At 29.6% G+C, this 26711-nt stretch overlaps 2 protein-coding genes across 15 annotated transcripts; one reads left to right on the top strand and one right to left on the bottom strand.

The window, feature by feature from the left end:
- The first annotated feature begins 1075 nt into the window (after window positions 1–1075).
- On the top strand, window positions 1076–23146 carry LOC126915195 (cleavage and polyadenylation specificity factor subunit 6). 13 transcript variants are annotated; one of them, XM_050719639.1, is made up of 12 exons: window positions 1077–1247; window positions 2546–2770; window positions 2883–3110; window positions 3853–4152; window positions 5314–5358; window positions 6059–6185; window positions 6463–6576; window positions 7077–7369; window positions 7513–7810; window positions 7964–8228; window positions 12542–12622; window positions 13434–15378. In XM_050719639.1, the coding sequence occupies exons 1-12, from the start codon at window positions 1191–1193 to the stop codon at window positions 13600–13602; spliced, it is 2202 nt and encodes a 733-aa protein (XP_050575596.1). In that variant the 5' UTR covers window positions 1077–1190; the 3' UTR covers window positions 13603–15378. The 13 variants fall into 13 exon arrangements, with proteins under 13 accessions (XP_050575594.1, XP_050575591.1, XP_050575596.1 ...); XM_050719629.1 differs by having other exon boundaries at window positions 3670–4152; window positions 13455–15378; XM_050719626.1 differs by having other exon boundaries at window positions 1079–1247; window positions 3670–4152.
- LOC126915192 (uncharacterized) lies at window positions 22507–26546 on the bottom strand. Of its 2 annotated transcripts, none has more exons than XM_050719619.1 (6): window positions 26253–26546; window positions 25660–25770; window positions 25313–25546; window positions 23203–25193; window positions 23013–23148; window positions 22507–22875 (listed from the first exon to the last, which is right to left on the bottom strand). In XM_050719619.1, the coding sequence occupies exons 1-6, from the start codon at window positions 26337–26339 to the stop codon at window positions 22621–22623; spliced, it is 2814 nt and encodes a 937-aa protein (XP_050575576.1). In that variant the 5' UTR covers window positions 26340–26546; the 3' UTR covers window positions 22507–22620. The 2 variants fall into 2 exon arrangements, with proteins under 2 accessions (XP_050575576.1, XP_050575577.1); XM_050719620.1 differs by having other exon boundaries at window positions 23013–23130; window positions 26253–26545.
- Between the last annotated feature and the right edge of the window lie 165 nt (window positions 26547–26711).

Here is a 26711-nt window from a genome sequence, read left to right as displayed (position 1 = left end):
ATCATTTCTGATAGCATATACATAGTAGCTATTCATTCTAACCATGATTCTAATGAATTTGAAGTAAGAAAATCGGAAAGTGGCCAATAATATTCTCTTCCAGTCATTGTAACATTTTTTCGTTATATCATACTCCAGTATATTTTCCTTTTTTAAAAGAAAAGAACCAAGGCTATCAAATAATTTGAGTCAAAAGAGGTAAATTTAGCTGATCACGTGATTTCTAACTATTGACTGTTATCAACGCGCTAATGAATTATTTCGTATCATTGTAGAAAATTTCCAACTCCTATTTTCCTTTTCTATTTTTTATAGAGAATGTATAGTAAACGGTGTCTTACATATTTTATGCAAAGAAAGATTCTATATAAAGTAAATATATCGTTTAACCAATACTCGATTCTCATTTCCTAAAAAATAATCATTTTTCACTTTCAATATTTAATTTTTAAATGAAACATTTCAATAATAATAACTTGCAGCTATAAAACTAATCATAAGGCAGGGGGTTAATGTAAAAAATGTAGTTTTCCAGCTTATAACATATCAGAATTATACCAAAACCACCGATCAGAAAAAACCAATCAGAATCAATCGATTTGTTTTAACGCGTACATTATAGAAATACCAGAATTATTTTGCGGAATGTTATTATTATTAAAATATTTCACGATAATTATCTTTGTATTCTATTCGATTTTTCAATGGTGGCAGACATATTGAATGTTGATATAGGTAAATGCATACAACATATACATATTTTATTTTTATATTATGAAATATTTTAATAATAATAACTTTCTATAAAATAATTTTGTATTTCTGTAATCTATGCGTTAAAACTAATCGATTGATATATAACATGTTGCAATTCGTGAAAAATGATTTTGTTAGAATATATATACATACACAGAATTATGAATTCGAACCTTTTCCCCTAGATTTCGATCACATGGTTTTATTTACCTCTCTTAATTCGACTCAGGCAAACTACTTACACATAATACGTACATATGTATAGTTCCAATGAATTTATCGGTTATCTCGGAAGGGGAAAAGATGGCGGTGTGACGTCATATCCGTTCAGCACGAAAACGTAACGTAATTCGCTAACACGTTTTCTCCTAGAACAGCATATTTCTTTAGGCTTGGCGCCTTCGTCAAATGCAGTGAGCGTCGGTGTACGTAAAATGGCGGACGGTGACATTGATTTGTACGCCGACGATCTCGAGCAAGATTTCGCGCAGGTAATTCGTTTTTATCATTGCTAATAAGTAACGAGTTGTCCTATAGGCGTTGTTGTCAATTGGCTACTTTAGTAAAAAACATTGGAAACTGTGAGAAAAATGCGATAGCAGAGCGGGGTTGTTCGGCGTCATGGAGGAGAAACGGTAACGATTGCCTCGACAAGCGGTGTCCGATTCTCGTTCAGCCGGGATTTCGATTTTAACATACATCTTATTCGTGACGAGTAGACGTTGCATTCGATTATCACGACCAATAAACATTTTCTCTATTCTGTTACATAATTACCGTGGCCCGTGCACGTTCTATTGCATCGGGGAAAAACTTAAAAAGCAAATACGTGTAATACACAGATTCACAGCAAGAAAAGCAAAATGGTGTTAGCGGTAAGGCAAATGTCTCGTAGCGCATTTTATTCCTCCACTTCGTTTAATATTTAACTAAAGTTTTCATTATTGCATGCGAGACACCATTTTCTTCTTACAGCGTTTATATTATTTTGAAGTTTGAACACTTTATTTGTATGTGATGTTTTTTTTCTTTTTTATTCCGACCGAAATTGCACCGAAACGATCCGTGCTTATTCAGGAAGCGAATTTTTTTTTGTAGGTATGTGTGTACAGCTTTAATGAGCGTCAATGAAGCGTCTTATCAAGAAAAAATCGTTATATTTTTAATCTTTTTGTATCTTTTATCTATTACACTATTTTTTAGCTTTTGTAAAATAATTTGTATTCTATAAGATGATTGAAATTTATTTTAATACTTTATAAATTATGTTTTTGTTCTTGAAGGAATATGTTTATTTAGAACTATTTTCCTTTTTTTCTTCATAGTGAAATATTTATGTAATACAATGGGAATAGAAAATATTAGAAAAATATGTGAAAAGAAGGTAGTAACATACGTACAATTCATAAATTATCTTTTATCAAAGATTTAGAAGGTAGTTAGTAAATTAAAATATTTATTAATGTATTAATTATTTTTTAAGCTTTCTCCAATATTATTTTTGAAACTTTAAGTAGATAACAAAAAAATTGTATTTTGAATTCATTATTAATATGTATTAAATACTATGTATAATATTTGTTATATATCAATATATTTTATATATTACATATGTGAATGATTTAAAAAGGAATTGAATATTAAATTAATTTTTGTTTGTATAAATACTAAAATTGCACAATATTTTCACAATATAATTCATAAGAATATTCAGCTCATATGATGTAAATATATTAAATTCTTATGGTAATTAATCAGCTTGTGATATGTTTTTAATGATTTGTTTTAGGATGAGTTTGCTGGTGATGGCGTTGATTTGTATGACGATGTGATAGCAGCTCCTGCTGGTGGTAATGGTGGTGTTTCTACAGGAAATAGTGGAGATGGTGCTGGTGATACTACTTCACCTAATGAAGAAACAAATGGTAGCGCACCTTACCATCAACTTGGAAATAATATTCAGCCAAACCAAATTGGGAGACGCCATCAACTATATGTTGGAAATTTGACTTGGGTAAATAATTGAATATTAATTCATTTTCATTAATTAGCCTTTATTTTAAAAACTTAGAGAAAAATCAATATTTTTGTAGTAATTTAAACTTATTGAAATATTTTTATTGCAGTGGACAAGTGACCAAGATATAACTGATGCCGTACAAAGTATTGGTGTATCAGATTTTGTTGAAGTAAAATTCTTTGAAAATCGAGCCAATGGACAATCTAAGGGATTCTGTGTGATATCTTTGGGATCAGAACAAAGTATGAGGATTTGTATGGAAAGATTACCTAAAAAGGAATTGCATGGACAGAATCCAGTAGTAACATTTCCAACTAAACAAGCTTTGAATCAAGTAAGTATAGATATATTGACATTATGAACAAGCAACTATTTATGGGAAAGAAATAATTAGTACTGTGAGAAATTTATTTTTGTTATATGACTCTTTTTCATGAATTTTTACTCTGATAGGTGTAAGTAAAATATAATATTGAATCTGCAGTTTTCTTCTTTTCTTTTAAAAAAATTTGCGAAAATGTTAGATTATTGTTCACTTTCATATAATTTACATTAATATAGTTTTCATTCAAATTAAGTATAGTTAAATCTTTTAAAAAGTTAACTTTTTTAATGTAAATAATTTTGCACTTTTACACATATACAATTTTTATTATATATGATATATTATTAAGAAATTAATGTTGTCCTTTAAGTAACTTCTTTCAATCAAAACACATAATTTATAATTAATTGGTCATATTTATAACATTTAGAAATCTTTTTTATTTCTTTATTCAATCTTTTCAAGAAAGCAATTTGAATTTCTGGACGGCTTAATCGTTATTTCTCTTCCTAATAAATAAATGAAAACTTGACATTTTGTACATTTGAAATTGTGTATATGTTCTCAGTTTGAGTCTCAGTGTAAGACACGACCAGCTCCGGCTCCTCAACAGAGTCAGAGTCAGCGTCCCCATAATCCACATCAGCATCAGTCACCAATGCCACCCCATCAACAGCATCCACAACATCCCCAACACCCTCAACATTCGCAACAAAATCATGGTCCTAGGATGATGATGGGTCCTCCACAGGGTGTACGACCACAGAGAATGCCACCTCCAGGGATGGGTCCACCAGGTCCAGGTGGACCTGGCCAGCAAGGTCCACCGCGTATGCACGGTCCGCCAATGGGTCCTGGACCTGGACCGCACCATCCTTTACCTGGGCATCCTAACCAAGGTCCACCACCTCCTGGTTATCAGCAGGGCCCATGGAATGGGCCAAGACCTAATGGTCCACCTGGACCACCAAGAGGTCCAAGTGGACCTGGTGGTCCACCTCAACAAGGACCACCAGGACCAGGTCCTGGTCAGCATCGACCTCCAGGAATGGTATGTAATAGAGTTTTTATTTAATTATTCAATGTAATTGTGTGCATGTAATTTGTCCTTTTGTTAATAACCATACTTTTTCTGAATCGATTTTTTGTATTTATAAAACTTAATTTGTATTGCAAACTTGTGTTTATAGTAGTTGTGGGACTTTGCTTTTAACATAAAAATAGAAGGTAACTAAGAAAAACAAGAAAAGAGATAAGAATGTAATATGTAATTGCCTAATATAATTGTGTATTATATAGGGTGTTTGGCTACGGGTGTAAAAATATTTAAGGGGTATTTCTTAAAGTTAAAGTAAGACGAAAATTAAGAATTAAAAAATTGCATTTTCGGCTTTGTCTTTTAGTTATTGACAATTAAAAATTAGTCGAAATATATCTGCACGGGCAAAAATCTTTTTACACAAACGAAAGTAGGTCAACCTAAGCAGTGAGGTCCACAGGCATCCTCAAATCGAACAATACATAAGCAGTAGTTTACCTTGCATGAATCATAGAAAAGATTATGACATTTGAAGATGTAAACTGTTCTACATAACATTTTGTAAGAAAAATCGTAGATTAAACATTATACTTGTCTACTTATAAAAATCCATAACAGCATATCAAAAATCGCCTGATGGAATTTTCGAGTAGACAGCGTTAATATTTCCCCTAAACTTTTGCCTCCATAAATAATTAATAAACAGGTTACTGCCCGTGTATTGTTCGATTTGAGGATGCCTGTGGATGTCACTCCTTAGGCTGATTTACTTTCGTTCTTATAAGGAGGTTTGCTCGCACAGGGATATTACGACAAATTTTTAATTGTCAATAACAAAAAAACAAAGCTGAAAACTTAACTTTTTTATTCTTGATTTTCATCTTATTTTAGCTTTATGAATCATCCTTTAAATCATTTTGCACCTATAGCCGAGAACAACCTGTGTAGCTTCCTTAAAGCTATAGAAAAATAATTATAAAAAAGAAATTTTTTTACTATTCTTCAGATAATACTTGATATATTAATTAAAAATTTTTGTCAAAGTTAGTCATTTCTTGGTTTTTACAATTTTATGATATATTTTACATAAATTTATATTTTACATAAATCGATTATGGTACAAATTACAAGAATATTTTTTGCACTTACATGTCTTACGCTTCGCGTAAACAGAGTTGTACTAGAGACCTTTCAGAAGCCAGTTACCATATACCACAGGTAACACACAATGTGTTGTTTTTCCTGCTTTTCACGTTGTAAAAATTATCCATTCTTCAAACTTTTCAGTATTGATTTGTTTTTAAACACAAAATCTGACCAAACACTATTGAAATTAATGAATACTAAATTGAAATTCTATTATTTTTAGAATTCTAAAATATTTTAAATTGTACTTATATGGAAAATAAAGTTTGAATAATATTAATAAAAAAGTCATCTAACTGCTATCTTTCAATATTTCCTAATTCAATTATCTTTCTTTTGAATGAAGCTGTATTTAGTTATTTTTTTGTATAAATTTCAAGTGTTAAAAGAAAATGTAATATAAAAATATAATCTGCAAAATTTATTTCTTTGAAAATTACAACATTAGCAGTGCATGAGATATGTATAACATGAAAAGCTCCTTCAGAAATCAATAAATTATTTCATTTCAATCTGTTTACTGGTTAATTAAATTTATACAGCACATTGAAAAGTTTTTGATAAACCAATAACTGGCTCTGATATTTTAATATTTTATCATTATTATTAATTACTTTATGATTATTGTTTAATAATAGTATTCCATAGTAATTCGTGTTATTGATGCATTTCATTATTAATTAATTTTTTGCTGTTATTTTTCAAGTATAGAGAATGATTTTTAATTTAATTATGGTAGATTGAAATAGAATCTTCGTTTGTCTCCATTCAGCAATTTCATGGTGGTCCGCCTGGTCCACCTGGTCAAGGACCTCCACGTGGTCCACCTGGACATCCTGGTGGACCTCCAGGTGATCCAAGAGGTGCTCAACCACGTCCCGAATGGAATAGACCACCAGGTTTGTTAAGTATCATGATTCATTATAGATTATATACTGAAACATCTTGGACTCACACGCTCTGTTCTTTCCTTCATTTCATGTGTCGTTATGATAAAATTCTTGTTTTTCCACAGCTTATAGTCTGCATGATAGAATAGATTATGAAAATTATCAAAATTACTATACAAAACAGGACATAAAGAACTTTAGTAATAAATCACTTCCAATAACAAAGCATTATGTAATCAAGTTTTTGTGAATAAAGTTCACTGATGTAATTATTCAATGTGCATAGGAATGCATCACGGGCCTCAGGGACCACCAGGTTTCCCTCAACATCAACATATGCAAGGCCCGCAACCTGGTCAAGGCCCACCACAGAGAGGACCTCCTCCAGGTTCTATGGGTGGTGAGAAATTTAGGACGTTCATTGAATATTAACAATATCGCTATTAATTTTTCTTATAATAATGCATGATATTGAGGGAAATTTTATGCTTAGGAGTATGAAGGTGCAAGGTGTTTCAGATAAAAGTAATATAAACAACAATTCAATTTTTGTTGTTACCACAATTTTAATGAATATAAAGTATATAATTGAAAGTATTTTCAAATAATACTAAAAAAGTAAGTAATAATAACATAGGAAAGGAATAGTTCAATTCAAATAAATATACTTAAAAGAGTAAAAATATATTATCAATATATATTAAATATTAGAATATATAAAGAAAGATGGAAACTTTTAGTCTATAATAATTTGTCATAATCTTACAACATTGTGCAAGCATATTCTAAAGCAAAAAACATACTTTATCAAATCAATCATACAATAAAAATTGTTTTGTGTAATGAAAAAATTTATAAGCTTGCTATACAGTGTTGCAAGCTAACAAAGATATTGATCAGGAATGTTACCAGGTCCAGGAGGTCCGCCACCTGGTCATGGTGGCCCACCTCAAGGACCACCACAAGGACCCCCAGGAGGACCTGCACCACATGTGAATCCAGCATTTTTCCCACAAGGACCACCTCATCAACATCCAGGACAACATCCACCAGGTCCTCCTGGTCCACCCCATGGACCACCTCATGGTCCACCACATGGTCCACCTCATGGTCCACCTCATGGTCCTCCACATGGTCAACCACATGGACCACCACATGTACCACCTCATGGTTATGGACCACCTGCAGCACAGGTATATGGTATTCTAATTTATATTGTCCATTGTGTTAATATCTTATATTTCTGATATTATTTAGTGGCTTCACTATTACGTTTCATAATACCACTGCTTTATTAAAATCTTTAAAAAATCAAGATGAATTATATATCTTACAGCCACCTTATGGCGCACCAGGACCTGATCATCGCCCAGAAGGTCCTCCTCCCCTTACAGAACAAGAATTTGAAGAAATCATGGGTAGAAATAGAACCGTTTCTTCTTCTGCTATTGCTCGAGCAGTATCTGATGCTGCAGCAGGGGAATACGCAAGCGCTATAGAAACCCTGGTTACAGCCATTTCACTGATAAAACAATCCAAGGTTGCTGCAGATGATAGATGTAAAATTTTAATCAGTTCTCTTCAAGACACCTTGCGTGGCGTCGAAACAAAGAGTTATGGATCCGCACGTAGGGGTAAATATTTTATTTCTTACATTTAGAACAATAAAAAATAGATGTATGTTTAATAAATTTTTTAATCACTTGCAACGACTTTCATATCTCCTATGATTCTATCAAAATTGAGATTATTGTTTTAGTTAATCTAGATTTAATGAATTATTTCAGAACGATCACGTTCACGAGACAGAGAACGCAGTCACAGAAGAAGACGTGAACGATCAAGGAGCCGTGACAGGGAATACAGAGAAAGAAGCAGAGACAGAGATAGAGAACGCGACAGGGAACGCGATCGTGAAAGGGAAAGGGATCGTGATCGTGACAGAGAACGTTATTACAGTGAACCATATCCACGGGAGAGATCACGAAGCAGGGAGAGAGATCGTGAACGTGAAAGAGATCGCGAATATAGAGAGCGAAGCAGAGAAGAAAGGTAAGCTCAACATCTCATAATTATTTTAACTGTCACTACTGGATGTACCTTCTTATTCAATTCAGTCAAAAATTAACTGACAGTCGCAACTTATAACCGATAGCCCTCGTAATAATAGCCACGTATGCGTATGATTTAGAAAAAGAAAATGAGTACGATAAGTCTATATTTATATAAAATAATCCGACGTTTACATTGTAACAGATCGTATATAACTATATACAATTTACTAAAATATATCATGCAATTTTCTTCGCAAATAGATATAGCACTATAGCAACGATATTGATCTAAGTAATATAAGTCCCATTTATTGTATTATATATTTTGCAAACATTTTCAATCATGCTATGCAGAATATTGTATGCGGAGTTCATCCGAAACGTTCAATTTGAATACTTATTTAAAATGGCATTAAATAGTATGAAATCTGATAAAAGTGCAAGTAAATTAAATGAATTGTAACTGGTATTAATGATGTTTAGAAGAGAACGCGTTGATTTATAATGTGTTCAATTGTAAAATAATTAATAATGTGTGTCTATTTAAATACTAACATATTTCATTGGGACAAATTTAACTGTCATTAAATATTAATAATTACTTGTAACATTTCTTAATATTTCCGTATTGTCTCTATTAATTAATTATTCTGGAAGAATTCATAAGTACAGACAAAGACCATAGATAATTTTACATGGTCATATAACAATAATTTATAAGACTCAAATATAGTTGACTTTATTAATGGTAAAAAGTGAACTTAACCCTTTTGCTGTAATGTAATCTCAAATCTATATGTTATAATTCTAGAACATCTATACTCTACAAATGGATGTCCACAATTGAACAAAAAGAATCTGTTGTAATTATTATGTAGAATAATTGCGACTGAGTTAGTTACTGAAAGGATATTAACTCTAATCGAGCAAAAATATTTGCTTATATAATTAACAGCGACAGGGTTAAATAAAATTAACGTTACTTTGATGCATTAATTGTTATTGGGCATTTCAGATCTTGAATATTTATATATTTTAGTATGATATCCTTTTTAACAATTACTAAATATTAAATAAAATTCTATTTAAATGAAAGTACTTTTAAATTTTCTCTGCTATCAGTTAAAATTTAACCCTTTGGGGACGGGACGGTTCGAAGTCAACCGTACCGTGGGACCGAGCTGCTGCCGCGGTAACCATTTAAAATTGTCAGCGTGCATTTCTGCATAGACGCGCTTTTCGTTCATAGATGTCAAATTCTGTACATATGTACATGCACAGATTCTCCACAGGATAAATAAAATGTGACATACATATGAATCCTTTGGTTCTATCAGTTATCTTCGCCAAACGCGTATATGAGTTTTTCGCACATAGCGACGCGTTTACACGGAACACATATGAGTCGTTCGGCTCTACCAATTGTTTTCGCCAAACGCATATATTAGTTCCTCGGCCAAATTGATGGCTTACGCAGAACGCATATATGCGGCGGTAGTCCGCGAAGGGTTAATTTATAAGAATTCAAAATATTATTATTCTTTAATCTTTGTAAATTATATTGGAGATAAAAATGTTAATCACAAGGATATTTTTTTATCAAAATTTTAGACATTCATAAAATGTGAAAAGTAACAATTAACGTATCAATTAAATGTTTTTTTATTATTGTATCAGATTGTTCGTTAATGTCTACTTTTTTAATCTACTACATAAAATTTGTTAAAAGCATTAATCAGAAACAAATATTATATTATTATAATAGTTGATACTTTGATACTTTGAAAGCTAAAAGTGGACATTATTCTTAAAACAATTAAGTATCTTGATTTAGGTGCTCTGCGTTATTATTGAGTGTAAAAGTGACAGGTAAATTATAAATATTGAACTCCAAGGACTGTTATTATTCCTATGTTAGCTTCAATTTGCTGTGCATATGATTATATAATAATATATTATTATTATAAAGTTATAATATAAGATGATCTTCTCATTAGATAACTCAAAAGCGATACCGCCATCACACCGAAAATCACATTCTCGGTCCCATTCTCATTTTACATCTATATATGCATACATTTACCCTATTTCAGTGGTATCAATTTCTACTGATATTATAACTCACACAACCGATATTGTTATTGGCGATACTGTCCTTGAGTTAATTAGCGAGAGAGTCATTAAATAGTATAATGAAAATATAAACGTATTCATCTTTTAATAAATCAATTCTTTATAAAAAAATTGTAATACGTTATTATGATTTTAGTATTTAACAGTAACCTAAAACATTCGAAGCAACTAAATACAGTACAAATTTATTTCATACCTTTTTAAATGTTATTAAATCATTGGCAGAAATACAAATTATATTTAAAAGATGCTCAGTATATATTGGTTAACATAGGAAGAAATTGATTGTTTAGCAAACAGTACAAAAAAATCATAAAAGTACCCTTATGTTTGTTTTAAAATAGCAAACATTAAAAATTTTTTTCGTCCTAATATTATCAAACAGCGATAAGTAATAATCACAAGTAATCACTATTGATTTTCATTAGTTATGGTTTTAGAAAGTAACAGGGGCTTTTTTTATAATAGAGAAACTGAAAATATTGCGATCTCAATTTCTAAACAATATAATATTTTAGGAACATTTATATATAATAGTAATGTAATTAAAATGATGCAATTGAAATAACAATTCTATTTGCGAGTTATAAATTTTATTGTAAATTGTTCAAAACTTTAACATGCACTAAAACGACGAGATTGTAATTTTATTAATCTATTTGTTTATTGTTTTTGGAATATTCAGTAGTAAGTGAGACTGAAGTTTCAAAGATGAAATAGCCAACAATAAACGAAACTTGCCCATAATTCAAATGATTGAAAGATTTGTAGATTAAGGCGAACATCCGTTCATTAATTAAATATTAGAACAGATTTAAGGAATGTTCGCATCTACATCTTTATTTCAATTTTGTAAATACGAGGGAAGAAATGAACTTTGTACTTAGTATCAATGATACTTCTGCAAGTTATTTTTGTCACATGATATTTGAAGTGTGTGCGTGGATACACTTAGAGGTTGAAGCTGTGTAACAATAGTTTTCCTAATATACAATTGACAATTTTGGAATGTAAACAGATGTTAGCTTCTTCCTTGAGATAAGTCATACAGTACATTCAATACAATTGTTCCCTCTTGTTCCTCCTGTGTAGTTGTAATCTTTATTTCCAAAGTCGTCATTGGAAAAAGTATGTAAAAGAATGTGCATATCTTTTTTGTAGATATTTCTTTCTATTCAAAACATTTCAATATGTTTCATAGAGATATTGTAAATGAAATTTTTGCCAAGTATATTTAAGACGTGATAGAGAATCAAATATTTAATTTATGAACTACATCTATTGGTATTTTAAAAAATTACTGAGCTTTATCTAGCGATAGAATTATTGCAGTTATTAATCCTAACAATTCGTAAGATTAACAGTTCATGAATTAAATAGTCAGTTTCCACATATTGTTATCTTTAGTTATTTATAAAACATGAGTAGGAATGATTACAATTTTACTTTATTTATTAATCTAGCATATTCATATCATGATATACATATCTTGATATACATAATGTAAAAATACTTACAATGTATAATTACTATTTATATATTAAGATGGTTAAATGCTTCTTCAATTTATATATTATGTTAGCATATATTAACACAAGATCTACACTTATCCACAGAGATACTGTAATATTGATTCTAATATTAAGTTGATATATGTATAGATCCACAAATACTTTACTACAGTAAAGTAGTCATAATCCTGAAACCATAAAAAGAAATGAAATCTATGCAACACAGTTATATCCTAGAAGGAATTATCTTCTATTTTTTCATGTTTTAAAGTCAGTTATTCTTGTTTCATTTTGAATATTCAAATATGGTTACAGGTTTAACAATGAATCTCAAAACTTCTTTGAATATATGTAGTATTGTACACATGCACTTACATATAATTGGTAACTGTAGTTAGTATTATTTCGAATAACATATTGACATATTTTCTAATTTAATCTATATTTCAATAGAAAAATACTAAAAAATGGTTGTCTTTTATATAAGCATTAAGTCGTAGAGTAAGTTCACAATTTATTATAAATTTTGCTCGAATAAGTGATCGTTGCTAGTAGACTGAAAAAGGAAAATTGAATATATTTCTTAACATAGCTTATTTTAACTAAAGCAACGTATTAAGCCTGGTAACAGTATAAGTCATAACGAAGTATGCATATTTTCCATTAGTACGACACGTCAGTCAGCCAGGCCAAGAGTAAAAGAAGAACCGCCAGAGACGGCTCCCGTCTCGTCTTCCAAGGCGTCTAGGTAATTTACACTTTTTTTTTCATTAAAGTGAATGCATGTAGATCTCATTACAAAGTATTATCTTGTTAGATGCAAAACAACAGATTAGAGTTATTCTTAAAGAATTTGATTCAGAATTCACGTATTGATTACATTATCCATCATTTCACAAACAGGAATATTTTAGAATTCAAATAAAAATTTTGTAAATAAGTGGGAGAGAGAAGGGGGAGAATACAAAAAATATAAGAAGTAGAAAAATAAGAGACAAGTATAAAGAAAATGTTTCAACTCACTTTTGTTTCTTCACATGCATATAATGATGAGAAAAGGTATTAAAAGTTATAATTCTATTAGAATATCGCACGAATTCAGTGAATCTTTTGCTTTCTGATTACAAAATCGTTTATTGCAAATTGTTGGAAAATTTAGATAAATATTAGTTTTTCTTTGTTATTAAAACTTCTTGTTAGAATAATGTGTTTAGTTCCTGAAGTTATCAGAGACTTTTTTATGCAGTAAATTGTCTCTTCTAAATGCTTGGTAATTTTTTTCCTTTCTCTTAAGCCTTTGCAATAAGTAACTACTTGATCGCAAAAATCAAAATATTAATAGAGAGCAAGGAAACGAATAAAAAAAAAAAAAAATAAAAAGTTATCATGAACGAAAAAGGTAGGGTACATTAAAGAAAGATACATAGCGTATCAAAGAGTCCTTGAGTTAATGTAAATATATCTTAAGAAGGAATTGAAAAGAATTAAAAAAAGAAAAAAAGCAAATTAATAGTGTACACCGCTAAAGTAAGATAATTGGCTGACGTGTACTTGTGTAGGTATTATGACGATCGCTACAGAGAGCGTGAACGAGACAGAGATCGAGAACGAGAGTCGAGCCGAAGACCATCGGAGAGAGAACGAGAACCGGAGCGTGAACGGGAGCGAGAACGAGAAAGAGATCGTCGCGACGAACGTGGAGACTCTTCACATCGTTCAAGGCATTAAAGGCGATTAAGTGTCGGAGAGAATAAAGAAGAATTCTCGTTTACAAAAAAATCAGAAATAACAGAGAAAACAGTGAGAATAAAAATACGGAAGGGCCAGAAAACGAGGAAGAGGTCACGTCTTAGCATGCAGTGTTTGCAGGATCTTACCGGTCATTTTCTTGCAAGCGTCATTGAGAAACGGATTCAAGAGGACACTCATACATGTTTATCTCCTGAGAGCACATGTTTATCTTCTGTATTTTGTCTGAATATCAATAGTATTTAAACACTTTCTCGGCTGAACAGGGAAATCATTGGTTTCGAAATGAAAGATACACAGTGACCTTGCAATTAATTAAATTTTTTGATAAATCTATCATGATTCCACTTATATATGATCGGTAATTCAGAGCACCTTTCGATACAACAGATTTAGTCTTTGTATTAGAAGTATAGATAACCATCTTCCAGTTATTTGTTTTACATGACAAATAGCTCTGTACTAGAGGTCTGTAGTTTATGTGTATTTAATATCTATGTGTACACGTGTATGAAACGTATCTGTATGTTTTACCACATAATTTTTAGTACATGTTTATCTATATATTAGGAGTATCTAATTCACGTATGTTTAAATATCCGGGTACACGCGTATTGATACATTCATATTCTAACTTACAACTTGGAAATCTATATTTAAAAAATTTTGTTTATTCACTTATTGTCGTACTATTGTATCTTATAAGTAGAATGTTATTAATTCTTAAGTTTCATATTAAAGTATAAGATTGTGATCAATCACAATTCCCTTTTTTATAAACATAAAATTCTAATTATAGGGAATTAAGAACATGAATTTTGTATTTCCTAGTAACATGCTACACGTGTCTGTTTATTGCACGTTTAAGAAACTATGACCTCTAGAATTTTTATCAGTTGCAACTGAATGACTATGTTATGATTGTATTAAATTATAAATATCTATTTTTAGGTGTGCTTAGATACATTTATCGGTATGTGACGAAGCATCTAAAAATAGAGAATCTCGGTCGAGAAAGTGGCGAATTATTATGTTTTGATAACATGATTTGCAAGTCTTTGTGTAAACTTTCGGCAGAGTTCCGAATCGCGAGCATTTTAGCCAAATTACTACGGGTGGTTTTGTCATAGGGGATTCTTCGCAACACGTTGCATGGGTGGTTGATCGTAGAATTTGACATACAGTTTCTTTTTGAGTCATCGATGGTGTTGTTTTTTTTCTTTTCTTTTTTCTTTTTACGTAGCATACACTATCATATTACTAAATATTATTACACTAATTATAAAAAAGCAACAAGAAAAAATGATAATGAAGCTAACGAAAACGCATACACCACAAATGCATATATACATGTATATCTATGTAACATTTAAGCAGAGAGTATTTGTTTAGTTTTCAGAAAAAAGTAGTGAGAGTGAAAGAGCGAGAAAGAGAGGGAGAGTATGTGTTATTCACGAATAAAAAAAAAGAATAGTGATAATAGCAACAACAAATTAACAAAAGGAAAAGGTGACGAAAGCACAACGAAAGTTATGTTTCACGAAGAGTTGTGTTCAGTTGCGGTTTACAGAGAAGCTGAAGAAGAGGCTTGCGCTGTACCTATTGGCGAACGGTGCTGTGTTTGTGGTTGCCTCGGGGAAGAATGAAGATCACACTCTGGACTCTCGTCATCGGTCTTCTATCTCCACGACGATGCAAGATTGTATCTTAACTATAATATATATATACGCTTTCAAAAAAAATATACGTGATAAACATGTCTTTACTTTATTCATCAGCACACACAATCTTCCTGATAAATATGTTATTTTTGTTTTTGTGCTATTGCATTATTCCATTTATTAATCGAAAGGTGGAACCAATCGAAAGACGCATACACGGCATCCGATTTAAACACTTTCGATCTCACCTTTAATTAATTTATTTCTGTACAATTTTTAATGTTCGTAACAACGATCGATTAGGGATCGAAAGTGTATGATAACAGGGGTGGAACACGATATTTTACATGTAAAACAATGATTATGTTCCCCATTATGTTCTATGACATATACTAGTCTCATCCATGAAATTGGAAAGATCAATGTCAGAGTTATATATACTCTCTGATAGTTGAGTGTTTGAAAACTAATTTATCAAAACTACCCAAATCTGTTCACCTAAAAATAATAAAGATTACTATCCTGATATGATCATAATTTTGTTTATTAATTATAAATAAGTATAGATATTCCAAGATCATCGACTTGGGTAATTTTGGTTAATTAATTTTATGTAATAGTGCCATCTTATTTTTCACTGTTTAGTTGAAACGGCATAGAAAACTATTTATAACGATACATAGTATATTGTGAAAGCGTAACACGTTCACGGAACGACTTTGTTTGAATTGTCAAAAAGGTCCTGTGTATTATTTGAAGAAAAGAATTTCTCTCCTGTGTACGCCCTTACAGCGTACAGATTAATCCTCGTATAATCAAGATTTATGTAATTAAGAGTTCTATGAAGAATTATATTCACCTCTTATGCACTTGAATGTAGAATTTAATGTACATAAAAATATCATTAATATGATATTGCGTTCGTCAAATGTTACACATTTTGAAAATATGTATTTTAAATCCAGTAATATATTATGGTTATTTCAATTTTTGATTGTACGAGGAATAGAAATTAGAAAAGTTAGTATTCGTGTGCAGTAGCAGAAACTCTTTCATGTTTTAGAAGGATCGGTATTACTGTATTTTTCTATGCTCAAGCATGATGTTCTTAAGACTTAACGTCCCTCCTCCTTGTATATTTAATCTTCATTTTTATGCATCTTTTCCGATCTGAAACGAGAATATATCATCTTATAATTTATTTTTTAGTCACACGTTATATGTATTATTTTTTAAGTAATATGTTATCCGATCGTTACAGTTAGATGTAAACAAAACTACGAAGTTGTAAAAGTCATATACTACAAGCACTGAATTACGCATGAAAGAGTTGAGAATAGCTCGAAAGAAATTACAACTAAATTGAACACTATACATTCGTCCTCTCTAAGAGAGGAAAAAGTATCAAAAGTAAGCAAAGACAGCGAGGGTGGTTCACCTTTCGAATGGATTTTTTATCAGGGATCATTATGAATGATGATACACTTAATGATAGCTCTGTGAGACAACGTTGTATGTATATATTAATTTTTATCATGTATCGCATAATCATTCGTTATTTTAGCAAAACCCTCGACGGTCTTCTTTCATGTATAACAAATTACTATATAAGATAAAATGAAATGAATTATATATATATACGTATTATATATATACGCACACATTATATAATTTCTTATATTATAAAAATTTATTACATTTTTAATATTTATGAAATGATTTTGTTGCGCAACGATTAGCGATATATTATTATTATTTCTATATGCTTGTGAAAGCTTAGCTGTATAACTTTAGTTCATTTCACTTGGTATAAATTTTTAACCAGAAGCGTCATGTTTTAGAGAGAATGAAAAGGGAAGAAGACCGCAAAGGGCTGAGCATTTGGTACCTTTTAACAAGTACCAGGAAACGGATGATGGACTCTCACAGAGCACAATACCAGATAGTTAAATTCTCAGCAACAAAAAAGAAGGAAAATCCCAATAAATTTTTATGTTGTAATATACGAGACCAGTTTGCATGATCACATACATATACACATACGTGTCTCGTGAATGATTATGTTTCGATGTGCCATTTTGAAGTAACCATATAATAGTTAACTCGATCATACAGCTAGAAATAAGAGACACTGCTGGATGGAGCACAACCAACTCATAGTCCAATTGTTTGAGTTTATTCATGCTTTGATCCTTTGTGATTCAATGTTTCCAATTTAAGTTAATTTATTTTATATCAGTTTTCATTATTGTTATAACTATGAATTATAATTTGTCAAACACATTTTCTATGAAATTAAAATAGAATTGTTTTTATCATTAATTTAATTCTTGTAAAAGTGATTTACACAACATATTTCATTATTTGATACTGGAAATATAATTTATTTTCGTAGGATAATTTGGTAAAATGAAACAAGTATATTGCTCAACATAATTGAAGAATAAATAGTAATTACTATTAAAGTAAAGAATTGCAAAGGATTAATGTAAAATGCTTTTTTCACTCCTACTTATCTTTATAACTAAAAATTCAATATTTTTGCAACAGTCAGTCTAAAAATCCGAATACAATGACTACATTATTTACAAACAGTATAGACAATTCGACTATAAGTATAGTTCTTAGAAAGTAAAATGTATAAATTGTAGTTCTTATGAGAATCATCGAGCTGTACACACACTGCAACAAAAGCCTGCATCTCCTGGATTTGTTAGCACTGTGTGCGGCTTTCTTTATGTATAGATTTTTTTACTGCGATTCACCAACCAGAAAGATATTTTACTATAGCTCAGTCATTTCGTCTTCGATTCCTATGTTATGTTTAAACGGTGATTTTTCGAAAGAATAATTAAGGACACATTACTTTAACTTATCAGGATTAAAAAGAAATTTTTATCTTCAGTTCAGCGCAGGTTCCAATGATTTCATTGAGGCGTCTAAATAATCGGAGTAATTATAATATTATTTTTCCTGTCATTTGAAATTGAAAAAGGAAAAAGTCTGCATTGCATTCTTACATTACAAATATGCGACAAGTAGTTTTTTGTGTACTAATAATAAGAATTGTCCATTTAAAGCGCAATTTTAAGGTGACAAAATATTGGTGTCTGTAAGGTATTTGCCATTTTCTAATTTTGTCTTATTTTCTTTTTAATGTGAAAGAGATATTGTTTCAAAGAAAGTTAACGATTGTTTATAGAAAATTAAAGTATACTGACGATTAGTTAATCTTATATTTAATTTTTTTCTTTTCTTTTTTTCAATTTTATCGTCTAACTTATGGTAATTAATGCTGAAACTATTTCATAGCTTAGTGGTAGTTGCGTTTTAAATGAATAGTTCTGTATTTGTTTCTTATCAAGAGTACAAAGAGCTGTGAGATATTTTTATCTGTAGCTTTATTTTTTAATGATTTATATTTAACGACATTCTATTTATAGAGATCATATTTTGTTAATAGAGGTTTCGGTCAAGTGACGCTGTGAATTATAGGACTTATATAAACAATCATACGATAACACGTGAAAAAGGATAGTTTCAATTTTTTGAAACGCAAAGCGCTTTGTACTGAATAGTATTATTATACAGAACTATTACAGTTCTACGTGACGATATCAAATAATGCGATTATTATCAAGAAAATTTTATAAAAGCTAAAAGAATCACATTTCTGTGAATCTACATAAATGATTGTTAATATTTAGTGGTCTTAACGAAACCGACGAAAATCTTTTGTAATGTTGTGAGAACACTATAAATCTAATGACAACTTATGTAAGTAAGTATTATAATGGCATATTTAGAACCATGCAATGAAATGCATAGAATTCTCAATATTTTACAATTCATGATATTAGTATAGTTTTTTTTAAATCATTCAGAATTATAAATCTGAAACATGAAAAGGATTAATGTTAATTTAATAGACAAACATATAATTGTGAATTTATGATCAATTGTCAAGAGAAATTAAAAAACTCTCAAAGAGATAAATTGATGTTAAAAGAAAAATATATGTATATATATAATACATATTTAAAATATATCAAAAGTTTCAACTCTTTTCAATACAATGGAATCTTAAAGAAGTCAATAAATCAATACTAGATCTTTCTATAATATCAATGAAATTTTTGTTGTATTATCAAGATTTATAAATGTTTTAAAATACTTAGAAAAATACAAACAATACAGGCATTAGATATATATATATATATACTACGAATTTTCTTCTGTGATCTTTTAAGAAACGTTTAAGAAACGTTAAAATATGCACAGAATATTGTAAAATTTTACAAAGTCAAATGTTTAGTATTCTAATAATTTTCTTATTAGTACAAAATTAAAATCTTAAAAATGAACAAAAACATTCTGTGTTAATATTATAGAGTTTTAAAGCATTTGTTCCTGAAAGATAATAGAAAAAGATAACAAAAAATAAATGATAGGAATAAGCGGTTTATTAATTATAATTTATTCAAATTCGGTAACAGTATATAATGATATAACAGTAACAGTATATAATGATGCGGATTTTTAGTGAACGTAGGAGTTTAAAAGGGTCTACCTTCCGAGTATGCCATGCATGGCGCCCTTTGCACAACAATTGCTCGTTACGATTTCTTCTTTACGCATACATGTATATATATATATATATATGTGTGTATATATATGTATATATATTGTTGTATAACGTACCATTTAAACCTGTTAATATTTTACTAAGTCGAAAATAGAGATTGCCTGGAGAAATGTGTATGGAGTTAATGGGTAAGTGTATAATATCACAGAATACAGCTCTAAAAATCGATACCTCCCATGGATCACGTTTGTTTTGTACGTTTATCAATAGTTTACATTTATATATACATATATACGTATATTTCCAGTCGATATACGAGCTAAAATTTTGTTCAAACGTTTATATGTTACCCTGGTTTTTCTGAGAGCGTATCAAGTAGTTAATTGCTTTAATTGTGTAAGCAGGAATAATTAGTTCTACAAGAATCGAAGCTAAATTCGAGAATTCAAGTCACTAACATGTTAACGATTCAAGATGAAGGAAATTTTCTTAAAATTTAAACAAGAAAATTTGTGATTTTACATATTTGTTTGTTGTTCTTAGTTAATTAATTAATTAACATGCTGGTTTCTACTAGAGTCCTCGAAATTATCAATTTTGCGGATGTTCAAATTTCATCGATATAAAATTGATATTCAAGAATTCAAAATAAAAAGAACGATAACAGGTAACAAATTGAAATTTGAGCATCGTTTTACGTTGATGATGGTCATAATTTATATAAAGAAACATTGTACAATTTAATAAGATCGAAATTTTTGTGTACATCGTTACATATCGGTAAATTTGTCATTTTTGTATTATTCAGATACGAATTTTACAAATTCTAGTCACTTGTGCCTTTACCAAATTAAGCAAATTTTTCGATTTTTCAATTCGAAGTTTGTAAAAATAGTTGACGAAAAAATTTAATATCGTTCCCTTATGCGCTTTCAAAATCGAATCCTTCGTATAAGATGTTTTTAAAAAAAGTAATAATTATTCGTCAATTAGAATTAATTGCATAGAATGCAGTTATGGCAATTATTGAGTTATTTATATTACAAAAAGAAAACGTAAGAGAGTTATATACATACATACATACTTTGCGAAATTTTACGCAACGTGTAGTAGTGTATTGTTATATGTAAATCGATAACATTGTGTGTGCGCGCGCGTAGAAGTTATTTACATATAAATAATTTTACACGAAATCAATTCTTATCATGATAAATAAAATAAATATAATTCATATTTTATATCGTATACAAATATCAAGAAAAACAAAATATTTATGATTTTTGCATTAGATTCATTACATTATATTTTGCACACACTAAGAATTATAAATCACTATCGAAGTTGTAATATAATGATAGATTTAAGTATTGCGTGTCAAGAAAAGTCATATATCTTCCTAGTCGATTATGATCGTAGAAAAATCAATATTCTAATATCGTAACGTATTGATCGATAGAATATGCTTTGAAGACAAAATTGCATTTTTTGCGTGATCAAATTCATTGAGCGTAAAAAGAGGAAAGAAAAATATGCATTACATTTGTTACAAACAAATTACCATATGTCAATGTAATTCGAAATATTTAACAATATTTTGGCTCGTTACCGTAGAGTAAGGAATTTTAAATCCTGTTTTATGCAGATTGAGGCATTTTTAATAATTCTGAATATTTTTATCCTTCATATATTTTCTCTTTTGTTTTATTTGAATATATTTACTTTCAACAAACTTGTGCAAAAGTTACGGAAAAAATAGTTATTTTTGTTGTCATATTATTATTATTTTAATCCTTAAGACATACTTATGTGGTTAGACCAATTTCTTCATTATAATGAATCTTGTTTCTTGCAGTTTAGAATTTTCTAATTTAAGGGATAATGTGTTAATGAAGGAAAAATATATTCCTGACAACTTTTTAAGGGTCGAGGTTATGTACAGTGAAAATCTCACGACTCATTGTTTCAAAATAAATTCACAATGCACCCTCTGCTTTCTTCACCTTTTAAAGATACTTAAGACTAATATAAGAATACAGCAAGTTTTTATAAAATTTTAGAATATATATAATTTGAATATGCCTCATACTGCATAAATATTTTGGAATTAAATAATAAATATATCAAATAAAAGAGAAGGTAAGTGTCAAATTGAAATTGGAATTCCTTAATTATATTGTGTATACAGTCGATCGTAAAAGGTACAAAAAATTACGATACATATACAAATATAAAATAGTACGTTATTTTCTAGAATAAAACTAAATTTTTGAAATTATAACAGTGTAATTCTTAATTTTTATAAATATTTTAACAATTTCAAGTCTTTTAATAACTAATTTAAGGAATGTACTTTACTTATTACATAAGAATTTTCAATGCTCAATTTTTATTCATGTACTCCTTTTATACAAATACTAGTTTCTATTGTAATTTTTATTACTTGCTTATACAAACAAAATTGTATTTGATAAAATTATTACATTTCCTTATATTATAAGGAACTAAAAAAATCTATCTTTTAAATTCAATTTCATTGTTAAACCGTGAGATTTATCTGTGATAACAATTTGTATTTCGACAATAAATTTGTAAATACGCTTATATAAGTACGCCCAAACAAATTTTTTAAAGACTAGATATAGTATGCAGTTTTTTATTCTGTAAACTACCTGAATGAGACTTTATTTACATGTTAATATTTGTATCTTCTTTTACGAGATTTATTTGTATATACTTGTTGTGCATGTACAATTAAGAATGAAGATTACAGGCAGTGAGTTTTTTTTCTATCATACAATTTACATGGTAAGCGTGGCCGCAATCAAATATTGCGATTCCATTATTACCTAATAGAACTGGTGTTTGAAGGGACAGTGTGCAGCAAGAACATGCAGATAATTTATTCTGATAATGCATTCCCCAATGATGCGGCCCATTCTCGAAAATATTTTTATTAATCGGTTTACTTAAGTCTTTTTCAAGAACTTCTGCCACTTGATCTCGAATCTGTAAAACACATAAAGTGTTTATATATAAATTATGGTTTAGCTGAAACATAAAAGATATAGATACAAACTGAGTTCTTTCTCTCTTTAATAAATATTTTCTGATGACTCACAAGTCAATTAAAAAATAATAATTACCTTTGTAGAACATATTGTATTGTATTCAGATGACTCCAAATTAGTTTTATTAAGATTAATGGCATACTTCATCCCATGTTGATATAAAAGTTTTGTAAATACCAATGACTGAAATATACTGCAAAAAATGAAAATACTTAATTATTTTTTCCTGATTTTATGCTTAAGTGTTTAGAAAGATAATACTCACTTTCTATCAATAGGAACATTTGGAATAGCTTTCTCTAATTTTATTAATAATGTCATGGCAATATCAGGTCCCTGTTTCTTCATGATTTCATATATCACAGCAGTCCAGTTTATCCATTCTTCGTGATTTCCTCTTTTTATAGGCTTTCTACAGAACAGACACTGTCCCTCTTGAATTTCTTTCGCGTATGTCGCTATATAGTTCCAATGTTTCCCGTCCAATAAAGGTAAAAAAATGGAAAATATAATATTATCTCTAGTTTGAAGACAATGGCGTATTAGATCATTCGTCATTATACCATGCTGTTCTATGTAAAGTGGCAAGTAATCTCGCCACATATAAGGTACTTTGTTACATAAATTTATACACTCCTCCTTATATTCATCTAGCATTTTCTTAAGAAGGGATTTACCAATCCCCAGGAACTTTGGTTCTATTAGTTCATTTGTTGGATACACACTACCACAGGTACATCTTCTGCAGCTTTGTGCATTTACATTAACAAAAGCTTTTATTATTTGTTTTATAATATTTTCATTATCTGTAGATTGTATTAGTTGTATTGAAACATTTTCTAATAAAGCATTGAAATAACATAGTTCTACGCTTCTTAATACTTCATATATAAAGTTCTTTAGTTCATCTACATTTTCATATGAATCTTTGATAACATTCATTCTCCAATCTATATCTAAAATTATTTTTTCTAAGTCTTCTTCGTCCATTGAAGGCTTAATATTACCAACTACCGTATATATAATTTCCAGATCTGCTTGTATTCTTTGTGTTACATTTTTGTTCAAAATCAATTTTTCTTTGGTTTCATCATGACCTTCTTCTATTTCCTTAGCTGTATTGCAATTCGTGTCTTCATCCTTTTTCGTTTTATTATCGGAATTATTCAATAAATTGGTTGATGTTTTTTCTTTTTCTATGTTTAATTCGGTTTCAAAAAGCCTTTCATTATTTTGCAAAGAACAATAGGATATAGAATGAAGCCCCAAATTTTCCTCATCTTTCAGGTCTGAATTTCCGCAATTAACGACTACAATACCCGAATCTAATTTTTTTGGAATTATTTTTATATTAGATTCCAACAAAAGTATTAAAGGATGTAATAATGTTGACAATTCATCATCTCTAAATATTTGCAACCTATTCTCTATATCACAAACATTATTAATCTCAGTATCATTTACTAATTTTTTTAATTGTAGTTTATACATAAGGCATATCTCTAAACATTCATAATATTTCTTTTTATTATACAATCGTAATATTAAGGAATCTAAGAAATATAAAACTAAACAATGAAATTCCCCATCAGAGGTCATCAAATATATTTTATTCTCGATAGTTTCTGCTAAAGATATATTTGAAAATTCATTAGTCCACAGTACCACAGTTGCAGTCAGAGGATCAATAATGTATAGGCCAGTAGAAGTATATGAAAATAAATACTTCTCTCCAATAACAGACAGATAGGAGAAATTAATAGATTGTGGCAGCCAAGTTTGTTCTGTTTGCTTTTGATAAACAGATTTTCTAATGCTTGGCCTGCATATTATTGTAGGTGGAATAGCAAGTGCTTCTTTAAACTGATGAGTTTTCATTACTATTCCATTTGCAGACACTTCCCAAAGTCTAGATCCTGGTCTAGCACAAAAGATTTGAGGAAAATTTTCTTCTTGTATCTTACTGTTACCTTCTGCAATGAAATTAAAGGAACCCTTTTTATTGACTACTTTCCCTTCTTTTTGGCTGTCTGGAGCACTCTTATTCTGTGTAAGGCATGTTTTATAGAAACAGGCACCAAATTCTCCATGCCGTGCTTTATTTCCTATTTGTTTATACTGTTCCTGTATTGTATCACATATGTAACAACGAGTCAAAGTTGACACTAATAATAAAGGTGATAAGAAATTAAGTTGCACAATGCTTGAATCTAAATTCATCAATGTACAAGTTGGTGCTTGAAACATGCCATTTACCTAAAAGATTATCATTTTATTAGTATTAGTTTACTCTTAGAATAATCTATGTAAAACATAGAAGTTACTAATTTAGTAAAATATATGTCGATAATGTTTAAAATATTAAAGGTTTATACCGTAAAAATAGATAGTGCCATAACAGAAACTTTTCCATGCCCATCTCCAATATATACTTCAGAGCTATTATCATTCCAACACAGGCAGTTAACTTGTTTGTGAATGTGCTCGGTTGATATAGCTATCAATTTTGGAATAGATTTTAGAGCTATTAGACAAACTATACCACGATTTGTTGTCAAGGCAATTGTTTTCTCATCAGGTGATATGAGAATACGAGAAACTGCACCTTCCTGGTGTTATAAAGATAATAATTAAAAATTATCTTTTTTATAATCTTTTACATTGGATTGATATATAAATTATGTAATTTCTTACTATAGTACATTAAGGAAAATTTATGTACCGATAAGGGTATTAATTGTATAAATGAGCATGGTTTCCTTGAAAATAGATAAATACTGCCACTGGTTGAACCTAATACAATATAGCTGGAAGACGTATTGAAACATGTATACTGAAACATAATTAATTTCATATTACTTTCAAATTCTACTTTCATAGAAACAAACTTTTTGAAACTATTTTATTACAAATTTAAGAATATTACTTAAAAAAATAACAAGTATATATTTCTGTCCCATTTGAGAATTAAAAGAAAGACAGCATTTAGTTTAATTGGTTCTTATTATAAGTAGAATTTGTTATACACAATATATTTAATTCCATCTCATTTATTTAATTCTAAGATAAAATGTAATTTTCTAAAACAGATATATATGCTGTATGACACTGAAAAATAATTTCGTTTCAAATATTTGTGCAATTTCAAATTGTACTTCAAGCAATCGCATAAACCTTATTTAACAATAAACTAAATTAGAATGTGTATAGTGAGTCGTTAAAAATGTAATCAGTAGAAACAACACAATATTATGATAGCACATAACATGCATTATTGTGTTGCATAAGAATTGTTTTTCAACTTTAAAGAAATACCTTGATTCGTTGAGTTGAATTGATAGGCTTGTAAAGAAGAGGATTTATTTCCTCGTACTCTGATAACACGTAAGGAAACTCCTGCATAGTCCGCAAAAGTCTCGTGCGTAACTTATGATGAGTAACGATAGTTATTACGCACGAGTTTTACGATAATTAACTGTGATAAACTACGTTAAGTTTTTGCATATAGGTTCATAAACACATACACGGTTTACCGTATTTCATACGTGACTGTGACATATACTTCATATAAGATTTGCAGAGCATCGAACGTTTTCATATAGAGGGCCGTCCTTACTATTTAAAGTTACTTACCTGCTATAAGCAGTGGTTGTCAATAGATTAATTATAAGATCGTTCTATTTTAAATCTTTTTACATTGCTTAGGTTTTATAAAGTTGAATAGAATATATGTTATTTAATTCAGAATAGTCTACTTTAAACTTGGGCATTAAC

This window comes from Bombus affinis, chromosome 4 (assembly GCF_024516045.1).
Source record: "Bombus affinis isolate iyBomAffi1 chromosome 4, iyBomAffi1.2, whole genome shotgun sequence".
Lineage (NCBI taxonomy): Eukaryota > Metazoa > Arthropoda > Insecta > Hymenoptera > Apidae > Bombus > Bombus affinis.
Note: the sequence above shows the minus strand (reverse complement) of the source record. Positions and strands in the feature narration are given on the sequence as shown.